General features: G+C 42.7%; 1 protein-coding gene across 5 annotated transcripts in view; it reads right to left on the reverse strand.

The window, feature by feature from the left end:
- Nucleotides 1-22,005, reverse strand: part of esrrb (estrogen-related receptor beta) — a 41,930-nt gene that overhangs the window by 16,334 nt on the left and 3,591 nt on the right. For 2 of the 5 annotated variants that reach the window (XM_051954863.1, XM_051954839.1), the window contains exons 2-4: nt 21,318-21,386; nt 11,472-11,881; nt 5,566-5,682 (exon numbers count right to left, since the gene is read on the reverse strand). In XM_051954863.1, the coding sequence (XP_051810823.1) occupies nt 5,566-5,682; nt 11,472-11,881; nt 21,318-21,386 (596 nt within the window). Of the gene's footprint in view, nt 1-5,556; nt 5,683-11,471; nt 11,882-21,317; nt 21,387-22,005 lie in introns of all 5 variants that reach the window. The other 3 variants (XM_051954855.1, XM_051954834.1, XM_051954849.1) reach the window with 2 other exon arrangements.

The raw sequence follows: 22,005 nt of genomic DNA on the forward strand, positions 1-22,005 counted from the left end.
TGTGTCAGAGGCGCGGCTGCCTTCCCATATGTGGTCCATGCCTGGCTGGTCTACTGTGACACAGCTGAGCCCAGAGCAGGTCTAAACATATGAATATTTAACGCGGGGTCAATGATCTCACAGACTGGCCCTCTAATTATTTAGCTTTTCGGGTGAGGCAGACTGCATACTAATTAGCTGCCAGCTACTTGCCTCTTTGTTTGTGTGTGTGTGAGTTCAGGTGTGTGCTCTTCAATGTCCAAGAAACAGAAACTTAACCCGCCTACAAGCGAAGACAGAGTCACAAATACAGTGTAAAAAAAAGCATCCACTGTCATACTGCAGATAGATACCTAGGTATTGCTTTCCCATAAAAGACGCTTATTTCACCCCTCTTTCACAGGAGAAGCACTGAGGCCTTATCACCCCGAGCCACACCTAGGAGGCCAGGTTCCACACTGATACTGTAAATGTCAAGTCGGCCTCATCATAACATAAGTTATTTATTATCTCATTATTTGATAAGAATGTTTCCATTTGGATGTCTTTTCTATTCTATTAATTTTCAACATTGTTAACATATTTCATCTACACCGTTCTATTCATTTGATATCACCGGGCAGGTATTTGGTTATTAATGTAATTATATGCAAACATTTATATCCTGCATCCCCATATTTGGAATAGCGTGTCACTGCTCAGTCTAAATATACCGGATATCTTAATCCTGTCAAGAGGGAGAATCCCTTCAATTTACCCTGTATGCATAATGTAACCCCCAAACAAATTTAATACTAAAGGTTGGATGAGAAAAGGCTCAGTGAAATGCTTGTGGTGGAGGAGGAGTTAATTTGTCAGCCTCTCGCGTCCTCTGAGTGAACAACACCCGCAGCCAGAGCACTTCCTTGATGATTTCATCACTTTATAACAGGGAGGACGGTGTCAAACCTGGGCATTGTGTGGCCCCTGCAAATGAGCCTAATACAATTTGCCCATCAGCAAGTGCTCTTGGAGAGGATGAGTTTGGATGTGTCCCATGCACGGTGATTGGAGGTCGCTCGGTGATCGGTGGGGGAAAAGGAAAATCAGATGATATAGGATAGAAGCAATGGCCTTCATTTAACAAAGAGGAATTCAACAGCGGATTTATGCAAAATATCTTCTTGATTTTCACCTCTTATCTTACATTGCCACAGCCTCACTTCCCCTCAGTGAATGCATGAAAGGGAGGGTCCAGTAAAATGTATTATCATGTTACTGTAGAATAGAGATTTCTTCTACTTATATAAATTATTTGATTCCCTAGAAACACAAATCTGATTAGGATTGTCTTTCAATTTCCTGACACTGACAACCTACTAACCTAATTACCCCCAATTCCCAACAGAGCCTCATCCTTCCCAGCAAGAAGCAGGGAATCATCTGATTCCAACTACCTGTACTTTACGCACTTACACAGACGGATACACAATGACTATTTCATTTTTACGTGCGTCATATCAAAAAATAGATTTTGGTGGTGTTGATAAGGTGTCTTGATTAGTCTTCAAAGACACTCCATTTGCAGCTTGGGTTTAAGTGCTTAAAAACTTTCCACTTCAGCTAAGATTATTGTGGGCATGGAAAATTCCTCTCATTGTCAAATGTGATGTCACCACTTTCTACAGTTTCTTCCGGCTCTCCCAGTGAGCTCGGCGGCTGCCAGGTGGCCACGCTTCTGCTCTCCATGTTCCTCTCTGTCGGTTGAGTCATGTGGCTGTGGCAGCCAGCGATGAAGGTAGATGGGTGCCTCTTTTAATTAGAACAGTCCTGGCCATAATTAACAGATGCTGACAGGAATTAAAGCTTGGCACTAACCTGTCTCATTTTACTGTCCAACAGGGCCAGACACAGGCAGAGAGGAAGAGAGAGTGATTAAGAGTAGCTAGACAGATTCATTCACTCACAGTGCTGGTCACTATAGCCAGGACTTTATAGGGGCGTTTGTGAGGTTTGTGTGTCCCTTTGGTAGCACCCGACGCTTTAAGTGGTCTGACTCTGGCCGGTCTGTTGTCCTCCCTCCAGAGTAAACAGTAGGTGTGTTATAAATGTGGAAAGAGAGTCGAGTACCATCTCATCCAAAGTCATCTCACTGTTTTATGGCCCACTACACAGTGTAGCGAGGGTAGCAGCGGGTGAGCTCGGGTATCATCTCTTCAAAGAAGGGTGCTCGGGGAGGGGGCTTTTGGCCAAGGCGGCTGGCATTTGTGCACGGATTAGCGCAGGCCTCGAGGTGGGGGCTGGGGCCAGCTGACCTAGGGCTCTTCTTTCTCTCCAAAAACAATAATAATCCCCTTCCAAGCACACTCCTACAAAAGGGCCTGTCTTCACTCACTTTGTGTGACCAGCCATGGTAGGGGCCCTTATTTTGAGTCCCTCACCTGTTCTGGGTGTCTCTCCCTGGGGAAAGTGTCAGGATGTCTGGGATGGTTGGCAATGCCAAGGGGGGCTTAGGCGGACCCTATTTTAGCTGGGAAAATCAGAAGGCCACATGGCAAGGCATGGTGAACCTTGCCTTTCAAGGAAGCCGCCCAGCTAAACTGCCGTCAGCACTATTTCAAAGGGCCCGTGTTGCCAGCTTTGCATGCTTGTAAGTGTGTTGCAGCATTTTTAATCACAAGTGGTGATGAGCGAGGGTAGCGGAAAAATTGTCACGCACTGCCCCCCTCCTCATCTGCTGACCCCAGAGGCTGCCATAGTGACACCCTCGTCACATACTCCATTTACAGGTTAGCTACAATATCCCTAGTGAGCTGACATCCTTGCTCATACTGCTAATTGAAAAGACTAAATGGCACTTAAACGGCACTTCAGATTCAAACTTACAGTACTGTGAAAACATTTTAAGTAAGGTTCGCTATAGCAGCAGCTTCTTATTACTTGTCATCACTACATTTTAGAAGCAGACTGTTTTACTGGTACAGGAAAATTATATTTACTGCTTCAGGGACAAAGTGCAAGTTTTGTGTGGTTCGTGTGTACGTTCTATATGTTGTGTATGTGGCTACGACCAGGTTATTGTGGCTGAATCTTCTGCACAACTGGAGGTGTATTGTATATCAATACAGACACACTCAACTCCTTTGTTCAGCAAATGTTCACAATTGTCAAACTGTTCTATTACAAGAAGACAGAATTATTACAAAGTGAGGACAATAGAACAAAAAGCTATTGTCTTTGGTCTGTTCCAAGAATGTGCAGGTAAAATATATATATTACTGCACAGAAATAATGCATTTTCCTGCTCTTGGGGCTGGGTGTGCACATCCATACATGTGGCGACGTCTATGTGTAAGTAACTGAGAGAGAAAGGAAGCCAGTGCACAGAGCAACTGCCACTGAATGATGTCAATGTAATCTCTCAATACTATCTTGTCTTCTCTCTTGCTCTAAGCTCTGATCCGTTTCCATTGATCAGAGGAAAAACCTGTTGCCCCTGACATTTGATTCTTCTATTGATCACTTCCTCTTTTATACAGTCAGGGAAGAGTACAGCGACTCAACACGGGGTTTAGGCAGGTCTCCTGTAATCGGACTGCTGATCTTCAAAGACCACTTTCCTTATATCTCATGCCACACTTTCACCTATAAAAGTGTAAACTGTGGTTCCTGTGACTGACCAACCAATATCAAATGAAGTTCATCTTTGAGAGCATAAATAGAAAAAACAAAAACACCAAATCTTGATTTTGTCAAAAGATGCCTGGTTTTGCTATTTCAGAGACGGTAATGGATTTAAACTTATGTTTTTTTGGAGAGCAGCACAGTACATTGTTGGAGCTGTAAAGTTATAATTAGGTGTTTTTCCATTGAGACACAATGTGACCTTTCTGCAGTAATGAAAGTAAGTGGCAACCTCAGTCACATGAGCGGTGGCCATCTCCACATCCTGAGTTTGAGCGTGGCGTTGAGCCGACGGCTTCATAGAGCTTACAGTGGACACAGACCATGTGTCTCTCTTTCTATTTAGTCTTGGTGACACTTTCAAGTGCCGGGCCAGAAGACAGAGCTTACGTGGAAATGTTCTTCACATCTGTCTGTTAATCGTGGCGAATTTTGATTGCGACAAAAGTCGTTTGAGAGAGATCTTTGATAACACCAGCGGAAGACTTTAATCAAACTATGACAATAGCTGCAGCGTGGTGATGACAGCCACTATTAAAAGAAGAGAGTCATTCTTATTCTGGGAATGTGCTGAACACACAGAAGAGTGCATTAGAACCTGAGGCTTAGCCGAAGTCTGCATATTTGAGTTTTACACTCTTTTTACTCTGACCTGACACTGGTCATTCATTTATAGCCAAGGCTACATATTTTTGTAGTCTCTTATTCTCCAAGATGATATATTGGCATAAATTTTCATCAGATAGTAATGCGATTACTCTGTCTTTCTGGCACTGAGGCTTTATCTGGCTGCATGCAGTCCAGGGGATTCTGTTACTGTGTGGGGATCCATACGGACTACGACTCCGGCTTCAGGTGGCGACGGGATATATATGCATCTATAAATCCCACACTGCAATGGGAGAATAATGGGAGGAATAAAGGGGGAATATATATATTCCACAGAGTTTGACGGAGAATTTAAAAGTGAAAGCTTTTACAGAATTTCATTTATCAGCGCTGGTATCTGGCAGAGAATTTATATCGCTGTACAACCATGAGGGACGATCACACTGCGAACACCTGACTCACACTCGTCAGCACTTGAGGAAAGCAAAATAAAAAATGAATAAAAAACAATCAATAACAACTGCCACTTCAACCCCAATCCAGATATCTTCATTATTCATTTGTCTGGCCTTTCTGGAGCAACAAACAAGTGACAAAGAGGACCTGGATGGAAAGAGTGAGGCAGGTGAGAAAGCATCTACTAATCTAGGGGGTGAGGGACAGCGGATAGGTGCCTCCCCGAGAGGAGCAGTCAAGGCTCTTGGCCTCAGGGGGCTCAGTCAGTGGCAATGGGGAGGGGGGCAGAGAAACCCAGCCAGACAAATCCATCGGAAGCATGTTTAATTGTCACTGAATTCCCTGCTGGCGTGACTTTAAAAAAACATCCACAGGAAGAGAGCTGAGATGTTCGGAAAACATTTAGTGGATCAATATGCCGGGGAGAGCTGAGACCGTGGTGGGCGTGTGCTCAGGGACCCGGCCTGAGCCTTTCCAAGTGGAATACTGTTACATTTCTATTACTCAGACGGCAGGATCAACCTATTCAGCGTATTTCTGTCCCCAGCTCAACTGCACATTATTTACTGCTGTGTAGGTAGGGGGAGGACAGGGGGCTGGAAACTGTTGTGTTGACCAGCAAGTTGCATGCATCTCTTACGTCAGTGCAAGAAAAATACTCATTACTGAAGCAATCTGGGACTTGAGCAACAACTATTACGAGAGCAAGTGTGTGACGCTGGAGTATGCAGCCTGCATTGATCGGATCAGATGAGGTTTTGCTTTTGTGTAAATGTGTTTTTACATAAGAATTTGACAAACATCCTGTATGTGCATACGTGGATGTAAGAATAATAAAAATGTTCTTACTCTTCTTACCTTCTTTGAGCATCCCCACTTTGAGGCATTTCATGAAGCGACAAGCCTGACATGATTTGCGTCTCCGTTTTGTGATCTCACATTCATTTGTGGCAGGACAGCTGTATTCTATGTTACCTAAGGAGAAGAACAAGAGGAGCCGGTTAATACCAACAACGTAAAAAAAAAGTGCAAGCATTACTCCAAGCACTACAGTGAATCTAATAATAACCGGGTGCTGTAATAAACACCAGTGTGTCCTGTCTGTGCTATCAGATGGTCTATAATAAATCATCTTTTGCCAATCAGGAACTTGGTAATCGTATGGTTTGGAATACATCCATTTCTGTAGTGTGCAGGCGCTCTAGTGAGCAACTTCCAGAACTGGGGACCACAGCAGGAGGAGAGGTGGGGGTAAGAGGTAAAAGGGTAGGGATAGAGGGGTGGGGGTGGAGGTAAAGCTACAGTAGTCCTACAGGACCGTTCAGTAGATGCCACTGTGGTCCAAAACTAAATTGGCCTCATTAATTCTGCACGTGTCCCCTGCAGGCCTTGGGCGCAGCCGATGTCCCCTTGCGCTCAGAGGGGCCTGCCACTGCCTCAATAGCAGGCTAGAGAGCCAGACATGCTGCCCCTGACCACTTTACATAATACTCCTGCAGACCCAAACCTGTTGTTACCACTGTTGCCATTGTTGACTATTTACATAGCGTACAGGCAAGAGGCCTTATGCATTATTCAACTGCATCGTCTGATTCCAGGACGGAGCAATGAAAAGAGTTTCATTGCTACACAATAAAAGAGGCCGGTTCTGCTCTGCTCTAGCATTAGCAATAGAAAGGGCAGGATATTTGCGGCTGTTCCTCCGCTTCTGCCTGATTCCCTACATTTTACTGTATTCAGGGGTTTTCAATAAAGGGTTTCAGTGTAATGGTTGCTTCAAGCCCAGGAATTTGAATCGTCCTCAATTTGATTCAAAGCTTTTGACATTGGAATTTCTCTAAACTTTTCTTTTAACCCCCTGCTCGTGTCTTTTTCAGTAGAATAGTGATGGGCATTGTTGAGTAATGCAAAAATGTAACGCAGTCATTTGAATTTCCAAAACATATTCTTCCTCATCCACTAAAATAGATCTAGGTGAACATGCACGTCCCCTTCAACAGATAAAATATCTTCTTTTCGTGTGTGTTAACTGGCTGACAAATGTTACACGCAGACACATTCAGATTTCATTCCAACATCCTGCAGCTGCTCCACAGCTCTGACCCTCACTCCACATTTCTGTACAGGAAGCTGTGTAATATTCCACCGGCGTTCCTCCACTAGCCCTCCAACAGCCTTTGACAACTTATGCAATTATGTTAACATTATTGGACAGATCAAGTGGAGGGTCCCAAGATGTTATAAATAATTAGAAATTCCTCCTTATATCTGGGTTAGAAATCATTATGCTAATTCTCCTCATCTCTTTGGGATTGGGGTAAATAAAGGTGTGAGGGAAGCGGCTGATGAGCTCTGATTGTCTTTCCTCGGTCTGTTTTCTCTGTTGTCATAGCAGACCCAGACCATAATAATCCTATCCATTTCCCATAAGCTGGGAGAAGGCAATCAGTGCCACCCTGTGCTGGAGTTAATTCTTCAGGGTCTTTTTTGTTTGTGTTTCCATTATACACTAAACAATCAGCAATTTTGACAGAAACTGCAAAATAAGTTTCATAAATATGAATCCTGAATACAAATCTGATGGAATTCACACTTTACTCACTGTATCAAATTCTAAATTCCAGTAAAATTGGCACTGCAACATGTATTCTGTGTTGTAGATTTGTTTGCAAGGTGCCACCCTGCCCAGTTGACCCATGTGTGAGGACACTTTGCTTACGGGGTTATTTTTTCTCCTCCTCCTCCTCTCACTTCCCTTTTTCAGAGGTCCCAGGGACACGTGCACAAACCACACCTGGTGGCTAACTTAGTCCTTTGATATCATACACTCCAGAAACAAAAACAAACAGCAGCTCCCACGCTGCCGTGCTACTGTGTCCACCTGTCCTGTGAAGCCCTCTGTTCGTCTGATGTTCTGTCAGAGGGGGCTTCTCGTAGCTCAATGCAGAGTGAGGGGTGGATTAACTAATTTTTCATCTCTACATTCGGCTTGTATTTATAGCTGAGGGTATTTTGGTATCAATATACATACAGTCCCTCTAAAGTCCCACTTCATAACACGTCTAATTCCTCCTAGCAGATGTAGAATGACTACCGGTATACACTCTGACCTCCCTTGGCCTATGAATGTAAAAGAAAAAATGTAATGAAATGTTATTGTGTTGGCAAAAGCCATCATGTAAATGTTAGCTAAAGTGAAGCCTTGCAACCAAATGGTAAAGCACAAGATTGAAAATTACTGCGACTCCAAAATCACAGCAGATAGCAGATATTTAAATACATGCAGAAAATTTAAATAGAAGTTAATATAATAACTGATGCTGGTCAAGACTCTCTTCCATCAGTAAAATATCGAAACGCAGAAGCAGAAAACAGACAATCTGATTATATTCAGTCAACATCACATCAACTCTTCATATATATTATAAGCAGAATGTACATTCTATTTTTAAGGTTAATTATTAAATTAAAATAATTACTCATTAGAGATCAATGTGACGTAAAATACATATTGTTAATCAGATTTATATATTTAGTTTTTTGTGCATACATAGTTAATATACTCGATGACAACCTTTAATTTCTCTTATATAGTTTGTCTCTTTCTTGTTTTTGCCGTTGTCTTATATCGTCTCTTTGCTCATAATTTCCCCTGAATTTAAGTGAACTGACTTCACTGAACTAAGCCATACAGAGATTAAATTAAACTGATTTCAAAAACAGGAAGGGGTTAAAGGAGAAAAAGGAAATACGTAGATGAATGAATTGGCAGATTGTTTAGTTCTCTATAAGGTGTCCTGCACAGTAATTAAACAAAGTAACACATAAGTACTGTTTTAAACAGGTATTTCTGATTTCAATAAATTCAGACATTGAGTAGCCAAGTTTTAAATGTCATAAAATATCTTTGCCATTTAGAAATGATGTCCAGAAGTGATGTCCTGGCTCTTACAGTAAAGGTATGGCAAGTTTCTCTTTCAAAAATGAAACACACTGTCGGGAAACCCTTTAACCCGAGGGCCATGCTCGGGTTTATCCGTCTTTAGAGAGGTTATGGTATGGTTACCAATAACATTACAGAGTGAAGGGAGAAGAAAAAGATTTCCCTCCTTCTTCTCTTGATAAGTATCTGTCTCAATCTATTTTATGGCTTTTCAGGACCCATGCCAGGGCACAGAGGGGAAAGTCAGGTCTTGTAAGTAAATTACAGTAAAATGGCAGGTATTTCTCATCAAAATCTAAACTGACTTTTACAGGCTTACTGTCAAGGTCTATTACTTCATATAAAAGAGGGCCACTGAGTTCAGTTGGTTTTCAAGCAATTTTACACTTGGGTTCAAAATGGGAAGAAAACACGGTTCAATAAGACATTTATGTTTTTGATTGGTGGGGCACGTGAGGTGCAGGGATGGGGGGATGATTAGGGAGCAATGAGAACAGGGGTATTTCTGGGATGGATGGAGATCCAGGTTGACATTAATTTGGGTCTGGCCTTGACTAATGCAACTATCTCCACGTATGAGTTCAAGGGGCTTTTCACTGGATGAATAGGTGACGGAAGATGGATTTGCCGTCTGCTTTTTGTTGAAAAGGTAAGAGCCTCAGCTGAAGAAGTGCAGGCCAGAGTGGTAGTGAAGCAGACTTAAAGATAACAGAGTGCTCAGAGAATATGTGTAAATTCCTACACTTATTTAAAAATCTATTCATAAAAATACTATATGTTTAACAACATATTGACTATTAAGAATAAGCTGCTGCATCACAAGAAAACACACAGAGTTACACAAGGTGAGCACAAGGTGATAAAGAAAATGTCATGTACATGGTTAACATTAACTTAGCGTGTTTGCCCTAAGTGTTATAGAACAATGTGATAAAGGGCTGGGAAAGACAGCTCCTTTGTTTTCTTCTCATTAGAGAGGGCCGTCTCACACTCCACCCTTGACTGCCTCGTTATTCCTTTAATTAATCAGTTCTCATCAACGGCACCCTCTCATTCTTTCAAGGGCTCTACATCCCGCTATTTACTGCCTCCATTTTCCTCTAGCAATCCTGCATGTGTTTCTTTTATCATTTCAGAAGGCTTTCACCTCCCCCAAAAAGTCCCTCTGTCGTCCTGCCTTCTCTGCCTGGGACCCCTGTCTGATTATTATGCCATTAAGCCTCTCCTCCTCTCCTCTGAAAGAGCAGCAGGGTCCCTCTCCAATCTAAAGAAGTCCTGGGTTTTTTTCCCCTCCTTTCCCTGAAATTACCCGGCGACGCGTGCCTGAGTTTCTAATTGGCATGCCCGTCCCTGGAGACGGCCCCCTCCCTTCTTCCTAATGAAAAGCCTCGGCCTTAATTACACTTTCCAAACGCTGATTGTTATTGACAAAACTCCTGTGGCTCGGACAAACGACGGCAGATTAGCTCCATTACAGGCAGCCCTCCAAGAAGAGAAAGAGAGGGATTTCAAATCGACAATGCAAAGTGAGGGGGGAAAAAGAGGAGCTTTCAATTTTTTTTCCATGTACCTTGCTCTTAATTGTTTGGGCCATTGCTCCACTTAAGATGTCTCTTTCTCTCCCGATGCCTCTTTTCTGTTCCATTGTGTTGCCGTCAGTGTACTTTTAGTGAGGGGACAAAAGCCCAGTTATGTTACTTGAGAGAAAATGTTCATCTTTTGTCAATAGACAGGATTGCTGATGGCAGCATGAGTAAACATGAGGATTTGGACTAATGCTTTTGTTTGCCTGCAAAAGGTACATAGACTGTCTAAAGCTGATAGGACCGTAAGGTCCAAAATCAACACCTAGCATCTAGACAGACAGCCTGCTATCCACAGAACGCCTGCCATCATTTACTGATGAAAATTTACTCAAAGCAGTGGATGAAAGATGCCATTTAGCCTAAAGATCAAATTCCTATTTTTCTTCCACTCTCAATCATCTCATTTTACCATACTAAAGCCTTTTGGCTCCTTTTACCTATTTTATCTAGTTTTTCCACGGCATGTATTCTGCTACTAAGCTGGCAGAGCTTAGTCCTGGGCAGCTGTGCCTGTTGTGCAGATTTTTTTTCCAGGCTCAACAATATCTTCGTCCTCCTGATTAATCTAGAGCAGAGCGCACGGTTTCACAGTGGGGGGCCTTTCATTGCCTCTCTAATGAGAAGCTGTGATACATCATGCCTTGCAGATAGCCAATCGCACCCTGGTCCCAAGGCATGCACACACACTCACACACAAAACAGGACAAGAATAATAAAGCATGCTCTCAGAGCCCCCCAAGGCATCTGGGCAAACAGCCCCACACTCTACCAAATCTGACCTCTGAGCGATGATGTCGTGTCCACCATACTCCACCAACCATGACAGATGATGTCATCATAAGCTCACTGGGTGTCTATCCTTTGTCACAATATTCTACCGTTTTTTTGTTGCATTAAGTTGATGTATATATTACTTGTGAAATGCAGAGTTATTTGATGATCATTAAATGCATGTGTTTTTATTTTACTCCATAGCAGTCACCTACTGCACATTTTAATAACAAGAAACAGTATTTTTTCTGGAGGCTGCTGGTCTCAGGAGGTTGAGAACACATCTTCCACACTCCAGTGATTATTTTACATAGTGAGTTTCTTGGAGTGAGTATGTTTCAGTGTTGTTGTGAGGCCAAAGGTGTCTTGTATGGAGGGTGTTTCTGTGTCTAGTGATGCGGCGACATGGGATGAAATAACTTGTATTGAGCGTTTGTTGGGGGAAGGTGAGAGGAGAAAAATACCTTGTATTGTCCTTTTAAAAAAGGCTTTGCAGGCCTCACAAGAGGCCACCCCATAGTGATACCCCGAGGCTATATCTCCACAGACCAGGCACAGCCTCTTGGGGAGGGAGTTCAACATGTATTCGCACTTAATGGACGAGTCCTCCATGATGGTGCTGGAGCAGTCGTCATAGCGCTTGCGGCAGGTGCCAGCCCCGAGCCCGCTGGGGGTGAACATAGGCGGAGAGTCCAGGCCGTTCGAGTGGCTGTTCATGGCGCTGACATAGCCACCGCTGGCGTCCGAGTTGCCACTGGGGCTGTGGTGGCTGACCGTGTCGATGACCGAGGAGGGACTGGATGGCTCCGTCTTGATGTAAGACCCACAGCTGGAGGGTAGATGCCGGTCATCAGCGGCCATCCTATTCAGCAGCCTGGAGGAGGTATGAGGTGAGTCAGAGGGGGAGGGTTGATGGGAAAGGGAGGAGGAGAAGATGAAGATGATTAGCAGAGGTCTTCAGAGGGTAGTAATGAATCTCATTATCCAGTAGAGCGACGGAAGGGCCTAAACAGCAAAATATTAGATTGAATATAATGACTATGTGACAATTCATGACAATTACACTGTAAGTGTTGTTTCCCTTTAACAAGACATTATGTTAAATATTTGAGAATAATGAATTTACAGTGAATGAATCACTAAAAGACAATCCTTAATATATTCCTTATACAGAACAGAACAACTGCCAGTTATTTTTAAAACATTTTTGATGAAAAAGATGCATTTCAAAATATAACTACATAATTTTCACAAATAAGGCAGGAAGCAGAAAAGATGTGTGGTGAGACATTTGATAGGTTTCCTGTGGTTGTATACTGTAGTGACACTTCAATGTACCGTACATCTGCTACAGTCATGTCTGCTGTTTTTTCCATCTTTCCAGTGAAGCCAGGTGAGAATTCTAAGTGCTTCATTAGCTGCACACTACGAAAGCTGCAAAAGTGCTTCAGAGCCTAAATACACACAACTACAACACACACATCTTCAGACAGCTGCACACATCTCTGAACAATACAAACACACAGACAGACAGAGAGGAAAGTTTAAGAGAACAAGAGACAGAGGGACAGAAAGAGGGAAAGAGAGAGAGCACTCAAATAACTTAACACACAAGTGCACACACACATGCAGCGCATCAAGACAGGGGCATCTCCATAGTTTAGAGAGCACAGCGGACCTTGACTTGTCTCCTTGAGTCAGCAGTCAACCAAAAGGAAACATGATGGCAAGATATTGACTTTTTCACTGTCTGTCTAATAACTGTATTTTGGAGTACATGCAATCTGATGCTGTAACGTGTGCAGACTAAAGTGCAGCCTTTTGGCTGTGGCCACAAAATGCACTCTGAAGTCTTCCTTGCCCATATAAATCTATTTCAACACTGCTCTATAACCTCTAACTTGAAATTGCACTGAGAGAACAACAGGGGAAAAAACTTGGTCTGGACAAATCATTTTTCCATCCACAAATCGAGTGAATGGAAGAGGTGAACCGGTGGAGGAGATGAATAACTCAATGTGTTGGGGATGCCGTGTAGACATAGTAACCTCTATGGGTCAAGGCGAGGTCACACACTAACATACACACACACATCCTTTTGCATTAGGTACCATGGAGGGGTGAAAGGTCACCTGCACTTGCCTGCATTAACTAAATTGAGCCTTGCATGGCTTATGCAAATTCAGATACAGGGGTTCCTACTGAGTGGCAGCTAGACAGCACAAGTTGTGCTTTAGCACATTAGTTCCATTAGCATATTGCCAACTAATGGTAATGTTTACATATTTGACATGTCAGTTTACCATCAGCACAGGGAGCGGGGATGTCTCCCACTGGGCTCTATCTTTCTGATTGGATGAAGGCTGTCAGTCTCGGAGCACTTCAGAGAAAACCGGAAGCGAGAGGCCTCCACTGCAGTGTCCCCTATTGGTTGGCCGGACTGCTTCTTGCTCTCTGAGGCTGATTTAATTGTGAGGATGGGTGACGGAGGGGTTCAGGCCCAGGGGTCACTGGGTCAACCTTATTTTCTCACCCTGGCTTCCTGGGCCCGTGGAGATGGGGGTCAGCGTGTCAAATTAAATCTCATTCCAGGGTTTCCCTCCCTGCTGTCATGTATATTCATTGGAGCTCCAGGTGCCTACCACTTCTGGAAATTCACAAAAAGGTTAACTGCTAAAATAAATAATAAAAAATGCCCCCTGTTAAAACCGTTGACCTTGTGGAATAAGCCCTTTGCTTGAGTACTTCTGGAATTCTTCTCGCAATATAAGCCTTCACTATATAAAACAGGCACCACTCTGCTCAACAAACTGCTGTCCGATGTAGATTTTTCTCTTTCAGTTACTCTCATTTGAAACAATTAGGTGACGGCATTGTAGGTGGTTGTTCTGATTTACTGCTTTGAGAATTATCCACCTCTACTCTTTAATGTTCGTGCAGACACAGAAAAAGTGAAACCTGTTCATGCCTTTCTAAAATAGAACTTGCCTCTCTTGATAATGAATGCAGATTGCATCCCCATAAATTAATGCACGGCTCTGTGTTCATCTGCTTTATGTTCTCTGTTTCAGATGGATATGTGCACCTGTGCGATAGGGCACCTGCACTTGGCTTATTAAAGGCTATATATTAAAACGTAGGAGCACAAGATGGCTCCATTTAGCTTTTATTTCACAAATTCAGGGTAAGCTTAACCCCAGTTCAAAGGCCACCTTCAGGGTGACACTTAGCATAATTGCATAAGTGTCTTAACTGTTTCCCCTCCAGCTCAATGTGGTCATTTATAATAAATGTGCTGGCTAGAATCCCCTTAACTCATTCTGCTATGACACATTATACCACTGCTATGCTTATGTTTTTAACAAGCCTGCATATATTGATTAATGATACTGAGGGACTCCTAACCACTTGAACCTGGCGTATTAATCAAACAGTCTAAAATATTTCTATAAATATTCGTAATCTCTGCTGGGACAGGTCCAATTTAAATCTATAAATACAATTGTAAGGAGAATGAATTATGAACATTAAATAGTTTGACAGCAGCAATAGTCCTAATAAATAATTCAATATGCAGGGCAGGTGCTAATTAGCTTGTGTGCTACACAGACAGAGCAGACAGGAAAGGGGCTGCTGAACTATCTGAGACTTGATGCTGTAAAATCTATAGTTCTGTCTTCCTTCCTTCCTCAAGGTAAGAGCTTTTCAAATTCTGCTGCCTGGCTGCCCAAAGGAGCAGCTCTCGTCTAAGACACAGTATCTCTCCCTCTCTCTTTTTCTCTCTCTGTTCCTCCTCCTTTTGTTCCCTTTGTACCGATCAAAATTCATGCTGAGTAGTAGGTTATGGGCCCGCAAACGCACACTGCGCAGTTTGGTTTTAATCTGATTCCACCTGGCCCTCCTAACAGCATTTCAGATCCCTAATATCATTCCACTGGTGCTGCTGTGACCAGGATTAGCTGGCCTAATGATCTGGCAGCTCGTCTCACACTCGCTGTTCCTCCACTTCCGAGAGGAGAACCGCAGAGCTCTCATTCCTCTCGTCTCAACACTTCCCTCGCCTGCAAGCAAAATTCTGAACATTGGATGACACTATTGTAAGAACACAGAACATTCAGGATCTAACTGAGCCAATTTGTAAGTGTTCCTGCTGAGAGCTATACCTGCCTCCTTCAGGAGGATCCCGACATCATCCGCTGCTCTCTGTGTGACAACAGCGCTCTCCCTGTTCCATGTATAAATCACAGCCATACAGAACAAACCTGTGCTCCACACTCAACTCAAACAGTGAGTAAATTCCTGATGTCCTTTTCACTCTCAAGGCCACCAGATGCCAAAAACACCATTTTATAACATTTGCTCACCTCATCCCAGAGTGTCACATCCCTGCTACATGATCAGACTGAGTAAGTGAAGGGGAAAGGGTTAGTGGTGGGGGTTGACATCTGAAGGCAGGGTGATGGTGATATCAGATGCCCCAGTAGGGGCAGATCTGTCTCGAGGGCCCCAGGCGATGTGGCCTGATAAGCCACTGGCCCCAGAGTCAGCGCTGGTAGGACGAACTCAATTAGCTCCTGACAGACCTCCTCTCAGCCCGGCTCAGCCTCCCCACCACAGCCAGAACCCACTGGCAGCTGCCATGCTGACCTCTTCTCCAGGGGCCACTGCCACCTTTTAACGCTCTGACACACACAGCCAGGGACTCATTTTTGGGAAAGCAGAGACCATAGTCAAAATCTGTGCAGCCCCACAATAGTCACAGAAATACATGTGGATGCTTGTACGCCACCAAGGGTGCTTGGTGTGTGTTCTCACTGGGGAAAATGTAAATGAAAAAAGGCTGGGGCTCAGGGAGGGGGTTCTGTGGCCCTTGGGAAAAAGGAAGGAATTGGAGATTCCAAAACACACTTAGCAGGAATATGGAGTATGCCTCTCTGTCTAACTGGTTGCAGGTTAATGACCACCGGGGGAATAAGGGGCCAACAGACTCTTGGGGCAATGTGCATGAGTGTGTGTGTGTGCTGCATGGCCTTCTGCACTCGTATGTCTGAGTGTGTGTTTGCGCTGCAGACAGAATATGAAAGATGGAAATATGGGGGGGTTGGTTGACGGCTGTGGTTTGGTTGGAGGCAAGCCCGGCACTCCATAGGGACCCATTCTAATCTATGAGGGAGAGGCCCCTAATTTTGGAGTTTCTCATTCATTAGTCCTGTTCTGGCAGAGAGAGGACTGAGAGGAGGGGGTGGACCTGAGGAGAAGGGAGGGGCCTCTTTATTAACGGATATGCCAGACACTCAGGAGAAGCTGACAAAGATTTATGATGTGCAGATCTATGGAGGCAAACAAAAGGGAAGTCGAGGAGACAGAAAAAGAGGAAAATGTGAAAAAGAGAAAGTAAGTGAGGAGATACATGAGGGGAAGAGCGAGAAGAGACAGAAAAAATGTTTATTGTACCAATGGGGAGCGAGGGCCCCGGATCAATAGTCGGTCGGCTAGGGGCTAGTGCAGGGTTACCACTTGGGGGGACCATGCTGCTCTGTGGCTTGGACAATTAAGTTTTTTCAGTCTCCAGCAGAGGATTATATTTAGCTGCTTCACAGCGATGTTACTGTAGTCTTTATAAAGCCATGAGCTCACTCCACTATGACAACATGAGCCCCATGCTCCAGCGGCACCACAAGATAGAGCTAGCCAAGAAGCAGATCACATCTATTGATCCCCCCTCCCGCTCCTTCCTGTTCTAGAGATGCTGCTGGCAGGAAAGAGAGGGCCTCTTGTGATACAGGCGCTGCTGTTTGTCTGACGTAAACTGTCTGGGCCGCACTGGGCAGATCTAGTTCTTATAAGGGGCTGAGTTCAGGATGTTGAGGGAAGCAACTGGCTAATGATAGAGCTACTGTCGCTGGGCGATACGAGAGAGGTGTTCGTTGTCCAAACTTCCAACTATGGACAGCAAAGAGTTAACAATCTTCTACACAGACCCCGTGGAAAAGCTCTCTGCAGAATTGGACAGCTCATCATACTGTATGTAAAAAAGAAGTTCAGGGATAATTCCAGCCTGCCGTGCAGTACATTTGGGATCAAATTTCTAATTCTGCCTTTTTATTAGAAAAGATTAGTTTTCATTACATCCATTATGTGGCACAGTCGTGGTATAATTTAACAACATAAATTTACAATGGCTCTTGATAACTACAAAAAGCAATTATAATACACTGGCAAAAATGACCCTTAAAGACACTTTCCTCCGAAGCTTGTCACAAGAAAACTGGCGTGGGTAATGACATCAGACACAACCTGGTGTTGGGTGATATGTTACTGATACACTGGCAGCAATATCACAATACAGTCCCTTGAAATACTGACACTGAGGAGGATTCTTGCTTTACTACATGTTTTAACTCTGAACTGATCTGCTTTTGACAGTTCGTTTCTTTATGATATTCTGACTGTTAAAAATTTGAAGGAAAATGAAAGAGTATGCGAACATGTTACGAAAAATATATGTTTTAAAAATGTGCTTCATTTCGGCTGTAAGATTCTAATGCATAAATTAAATTCTGAGTCTGATTTCTGCCTTTAGTTAAATTACCTTGACATTTTAGAATAGTACAGTGTCCTCTCAGTCATGCTGATTTTGTGATGTGTAATAGATTAATGTTTGTAAGACAATGTATATCACAGCAACACGATGCAATCAATAATACATCAAGAATGTAACTGTAACAGTGTATCATGAGATTTCATGTGCTTGTTGGCCAGACATAAACTGACTCAATAAAAACAAAATTTCAACACTCTTATTTTTGAAATTGCTTTCAACTGACTGACCTGTACAGATTTGCTTTGTAATATTGTAGGAATATGCAAAAAAAAAAAAGTCTTTTAAGGCTATGTTTTGTTTAACTGCCATAAATTCTGTGAAAAGTCAGCAGACATCAACCACAGCACACCTTTTATGTACTCTCAGTAGGGTAATTATGTAAAAAAAAAAATAAAGACGTGGGATTATAAAATATGCATGATGGAAACTTAGGCAACAAATTTGAATATAAGTCATGCAAAGCTGTTCACAGTCCACAGATTCTAGTGGAACAAACTGAGAGAAAACAGATCTAAGAGACATGTCAGAGAGGTGACAGGTATTCCTGATTGTGCATGTTTGTGACAGTGTGTGTGTGAGAGAGAGCTACAAACAGAAAGAAATATTATTATAAAGGGTTAAGGCTATTTAACACAGTCCAATGTAAATCACAGGTTTAGACACAGTCACTGTGCGTACAGGGGGACGGAGGCATAGAGCCATGCATGAAATTACTTCATTAATCTTCTTCTGATAGGCTGTCCTTGTTTAGGGGGAAACTCTACCTGCCTAAAACAAAGAGCCAATCCTGCCTCCACCGTAAATTTTCCTCTTCATCAAAAGAAGAGCCAAATATAAACAGACAAACACACATGCAAGCACATGCATGCACATACACAAATGTGCAAGGCAAAATGAACAGGCCAAAATTAGCAGGTTTATCAGGTGTCCGGGATGATTTAAACACAATCAGATGTGTCAATGTTTGCAAAGGCTCACAGTCAGTGTGTATTCCTGGCACATAGGTGAGATTAAAATGACGTGCATGAGACAGCATGTTCATCGAGTTGAAAACGTAACTTGGTTTCTCGCATTTGAAATGTTGTTTGACGCACACAATTTAAACAGCTCCAAAATGAATTCACGTTAGTCAAAAGCACCATTGTTATGACTGTCACACGCCACAGCAGTCGACACAGTCATAGCAATAGCCTCTAGCTTTTTACAGGCTCATCTCTACCAGCTGCCACACATTCTCCATAAATAGTGCTGGTAATAAAAAGGCGGGTGGGCCTAACTGATTTATATGGTAGTGTCCACCACCACACCATTCAGGAATAATTAAACTTTGGGGATATTTCCTGAATTAATGCACCTCCTTCAGGGGGCGAAACGTGCAATGTAGCGCTCACCACGTCTTGCGTCGTGGGTTCAACTACCAGCCACTCAGTATGACCAAGGAGACATTTTAATGGGAACATGTTTTGCACCCAACAGGCAAATACACACTAAGGCACATGGTTGTATAATTCAAGTAGAAGCACGCACGGAGAAGCATGCACTCTTTTACACTAACAAATCTGTCCAGTTATCACACTAAATTGTTGTATGACATGACAAGTTGTACAAACGTTAACCTGTAACAAATAGCGCCCGAGGCAAGAAAGAGTGAGGAAAAAAATATAATTGAAATACAATTTAATTTTCACCTCACGTTCACATTTGAATCACTGAAAAGTTTGGAGTGTTGACAGCGATTTTGAGATCTGAATGCAGACAAAGGTAAATGAGTCATGTAAAATGCTGCTTCTGATCTAAACTGAAAGGGGAGAAACTACAGTTCAAACAAATAATTAAAATGATGACCCAATCCTCTAAAATGTAAAACTAAATAAATAAACAAATATGAACGACTATAAAACCTAGGAAGTGCATATAGCCTAAAGTTATTTATCAGTATTTAAATGGAAAAACATTGCTGGATCTGAGGTAGTACTGAAATTCATTTTTGTCAAAGTGAGAATCTTTTTCAAATATTTATTATGTTAATTTTTAAGACCATCCTATTTAGAATTTTGGAAACAGGATTTCACAGCTACATTTTCTAAGCTTTATAGCCAAAGCTTTTGTTATTTGTGTGATACCAGAAATGCATATTCAGCCAAATATATACAAGGACAAAGAAATTAGGCCCATAATGGCTGTCTTTTTGCACACTGTCTGTTAATGGCTGGGTATTGGTCACATCTACTTTCTCTCTCTCGCTCTGTTGTAGACACACTCATAACAATGCATCAGTCTCTTTAACATTTTCAACAGTTGATGATGCCATGCCCCTGAGCTTTCTTTCCAGCTACGCTCGGTGTGTTTTAGCATATGAGCCTGAAATATTTCAGTGCGGCTCTCCAACAAGTGATGTAAAAAAAAAAAGTGCTTGCTCTAAAAGCTGTAATGGTTGCAAGGCTCACGCAGGAAGACTTGGTGAAGCTGTCAGTGGGAATCAGAGCTGCTACTGTGACGGACGGTTTCAATATTGATTTCATAAATAAACAAAGCTAACCATCGATTCTAATGTTATTTTGCATTTCAATTACAGCTTCGAAACATAACCTTCAAACAACTGACCGCTCAATACCAATAGCCTTCACTGATAAACACCCATATAGTTACCCACCTTACATCACATTTTCTAACAAAGTGTGAATTACTGGAAGTAGAATTTGCTTAAAGAGTAACAGAACTGTTGTGTGGTTCAGGAAAGATATCAGACAAATATTAAGAGACACATTTGTATGAAACATGTCAAATTTGGAAAACACAGCAAACTTTAGTTTTAGTTTTTGCATTCAGTGTTTTCTTATAACTACTGTAACACTCAGCTACCAGCATTAACAGCTCTTTTCTTGACGCAGGTATTTTTCTAAACTTCTGTCCTATTGTATGTGCGTGTATGTATACGTGCATGCATGCATGTGTGTGTAAATGAAGAGGAGCCCTTCAACGTTGGAGCAACAGGAAGAAGTGCTGACGCACTGTGTCAGTGATAGCACTCTGCTGCCACAAGGGCATGAGAGCCCACATAGGCTAGCATTATCCTTCTAGACTAATGGACCTGGTTATTTTTAAACAGATTCTCACACTGCGGTGGAGGTGTCCAAGGTTACCGTGGACGAGAAATTAGGAGGGATGCATGCAGTGACGGTTGGTGATTTCTGTGCAGGTGGATGTTGTGAAATAGCCAAAGCGGCAATGGCAGGAAAACACCAGGAAGTGTAAAGGCCAAACGTCAGATGACCTCTCAAGAGACGTGTCATTATAACAATTAATTGTCCAATTACACAAAAAATAAAAGGAAAAAGTAACTGGAAAAAATGACAAGATTTACATAAATTTCTAAAGTAATATTTAAATAAAAAAGAGTTCAAATTTTAAAACTGCTGTTTCTGTTTATTCTGTTCTGGATATTGATGCTTTTCTCACTATTATTTTCCAATTAATGACCTTAAGAATAAAGCAGCAAAGGGATGTGCTTGATGTGGCAGCTCTTTAAAAGCCAGCCTAAGCAGTAACTATGAACCCAAATACCTCTGGAGCTACAGAATAGTGAACATCCAGCGACTGCCAATATACTCTGCATCCCCATTTGGCCTGGAGAGGGACAACATGCTCCCCCCACTCAGCCTGAGTTGAGTGACATATTTACAGTGAGAGTAATGATACTAGATACCAGAAATGAGAGGGCTCCAGCGTGGCCAGTGGACTCAGGAATCTCTCTAATGAATTGGACAACAAAGCCCTGTTGGTACAAGGAAGAAGTATTTAGAATTGGGCAACAAACTGAACTCAATCACATTAGGTTTTCTTTAAAAGGCACACATCCCAACACCTCCTAAAAGCTCTGCTGGATGAGGAGGGTGGGAGTGGGACAGGTGGGATGGCTGGGCTGCACGCTGCTGCTACAGAGGCCACCAGCTACTGGCTCATAGCGGGGTGGCCATTCTCGGCCAGGAGCCTCTTCTGGTAATGTATTCTGAAACCAAATTACCGTAAGCTGATCCCATCTGGATAGTGTCTGTGCACGGCTGCTTTGGTTACCCACCACTGCCTCTAGCCTGTGATAGCATCTCCATGAAGACAGCGAAAATCTGATTAACCCAATAACAATGAAACACTTGGTCAAAGAGCAAAGAGCTTTTAACTTAAGATACACTAATGCAATTCCCTCGCCTTGTTTTCTGAAACCTAATAAGAATCAAGTGGACGGACTGCTAGAGATGGGTGTTTGTAGGCTCTAATGCAGCAACCTGGGAATGAAGTCAAATAAATTGAAATCTAATTCATCACTGTGTGCTAACTTCTTTCTGCTTCTCTAAAAATACATTAAAAAGCTCTTATTTCATGAAGGGAAATTGGAT

This window comes from Acanthochromis polyacanthus, chromosome 1 (assembly GCF_021347895.1).
Source record: "Acanthochromis polyacanthus isolate Apoly-LR-REF ecotype Palm Island chromosome 1, KAUST_Apoly_ChrSc, whole genome shotgun sequence".
NCBI classification, from domain to species: domain Eukaryota; kingdom Metazoa; phylum Chordata; class Actinopteri; family Pomacentridae; genus Acanthochromis; species Acanthochromis polyacanthus.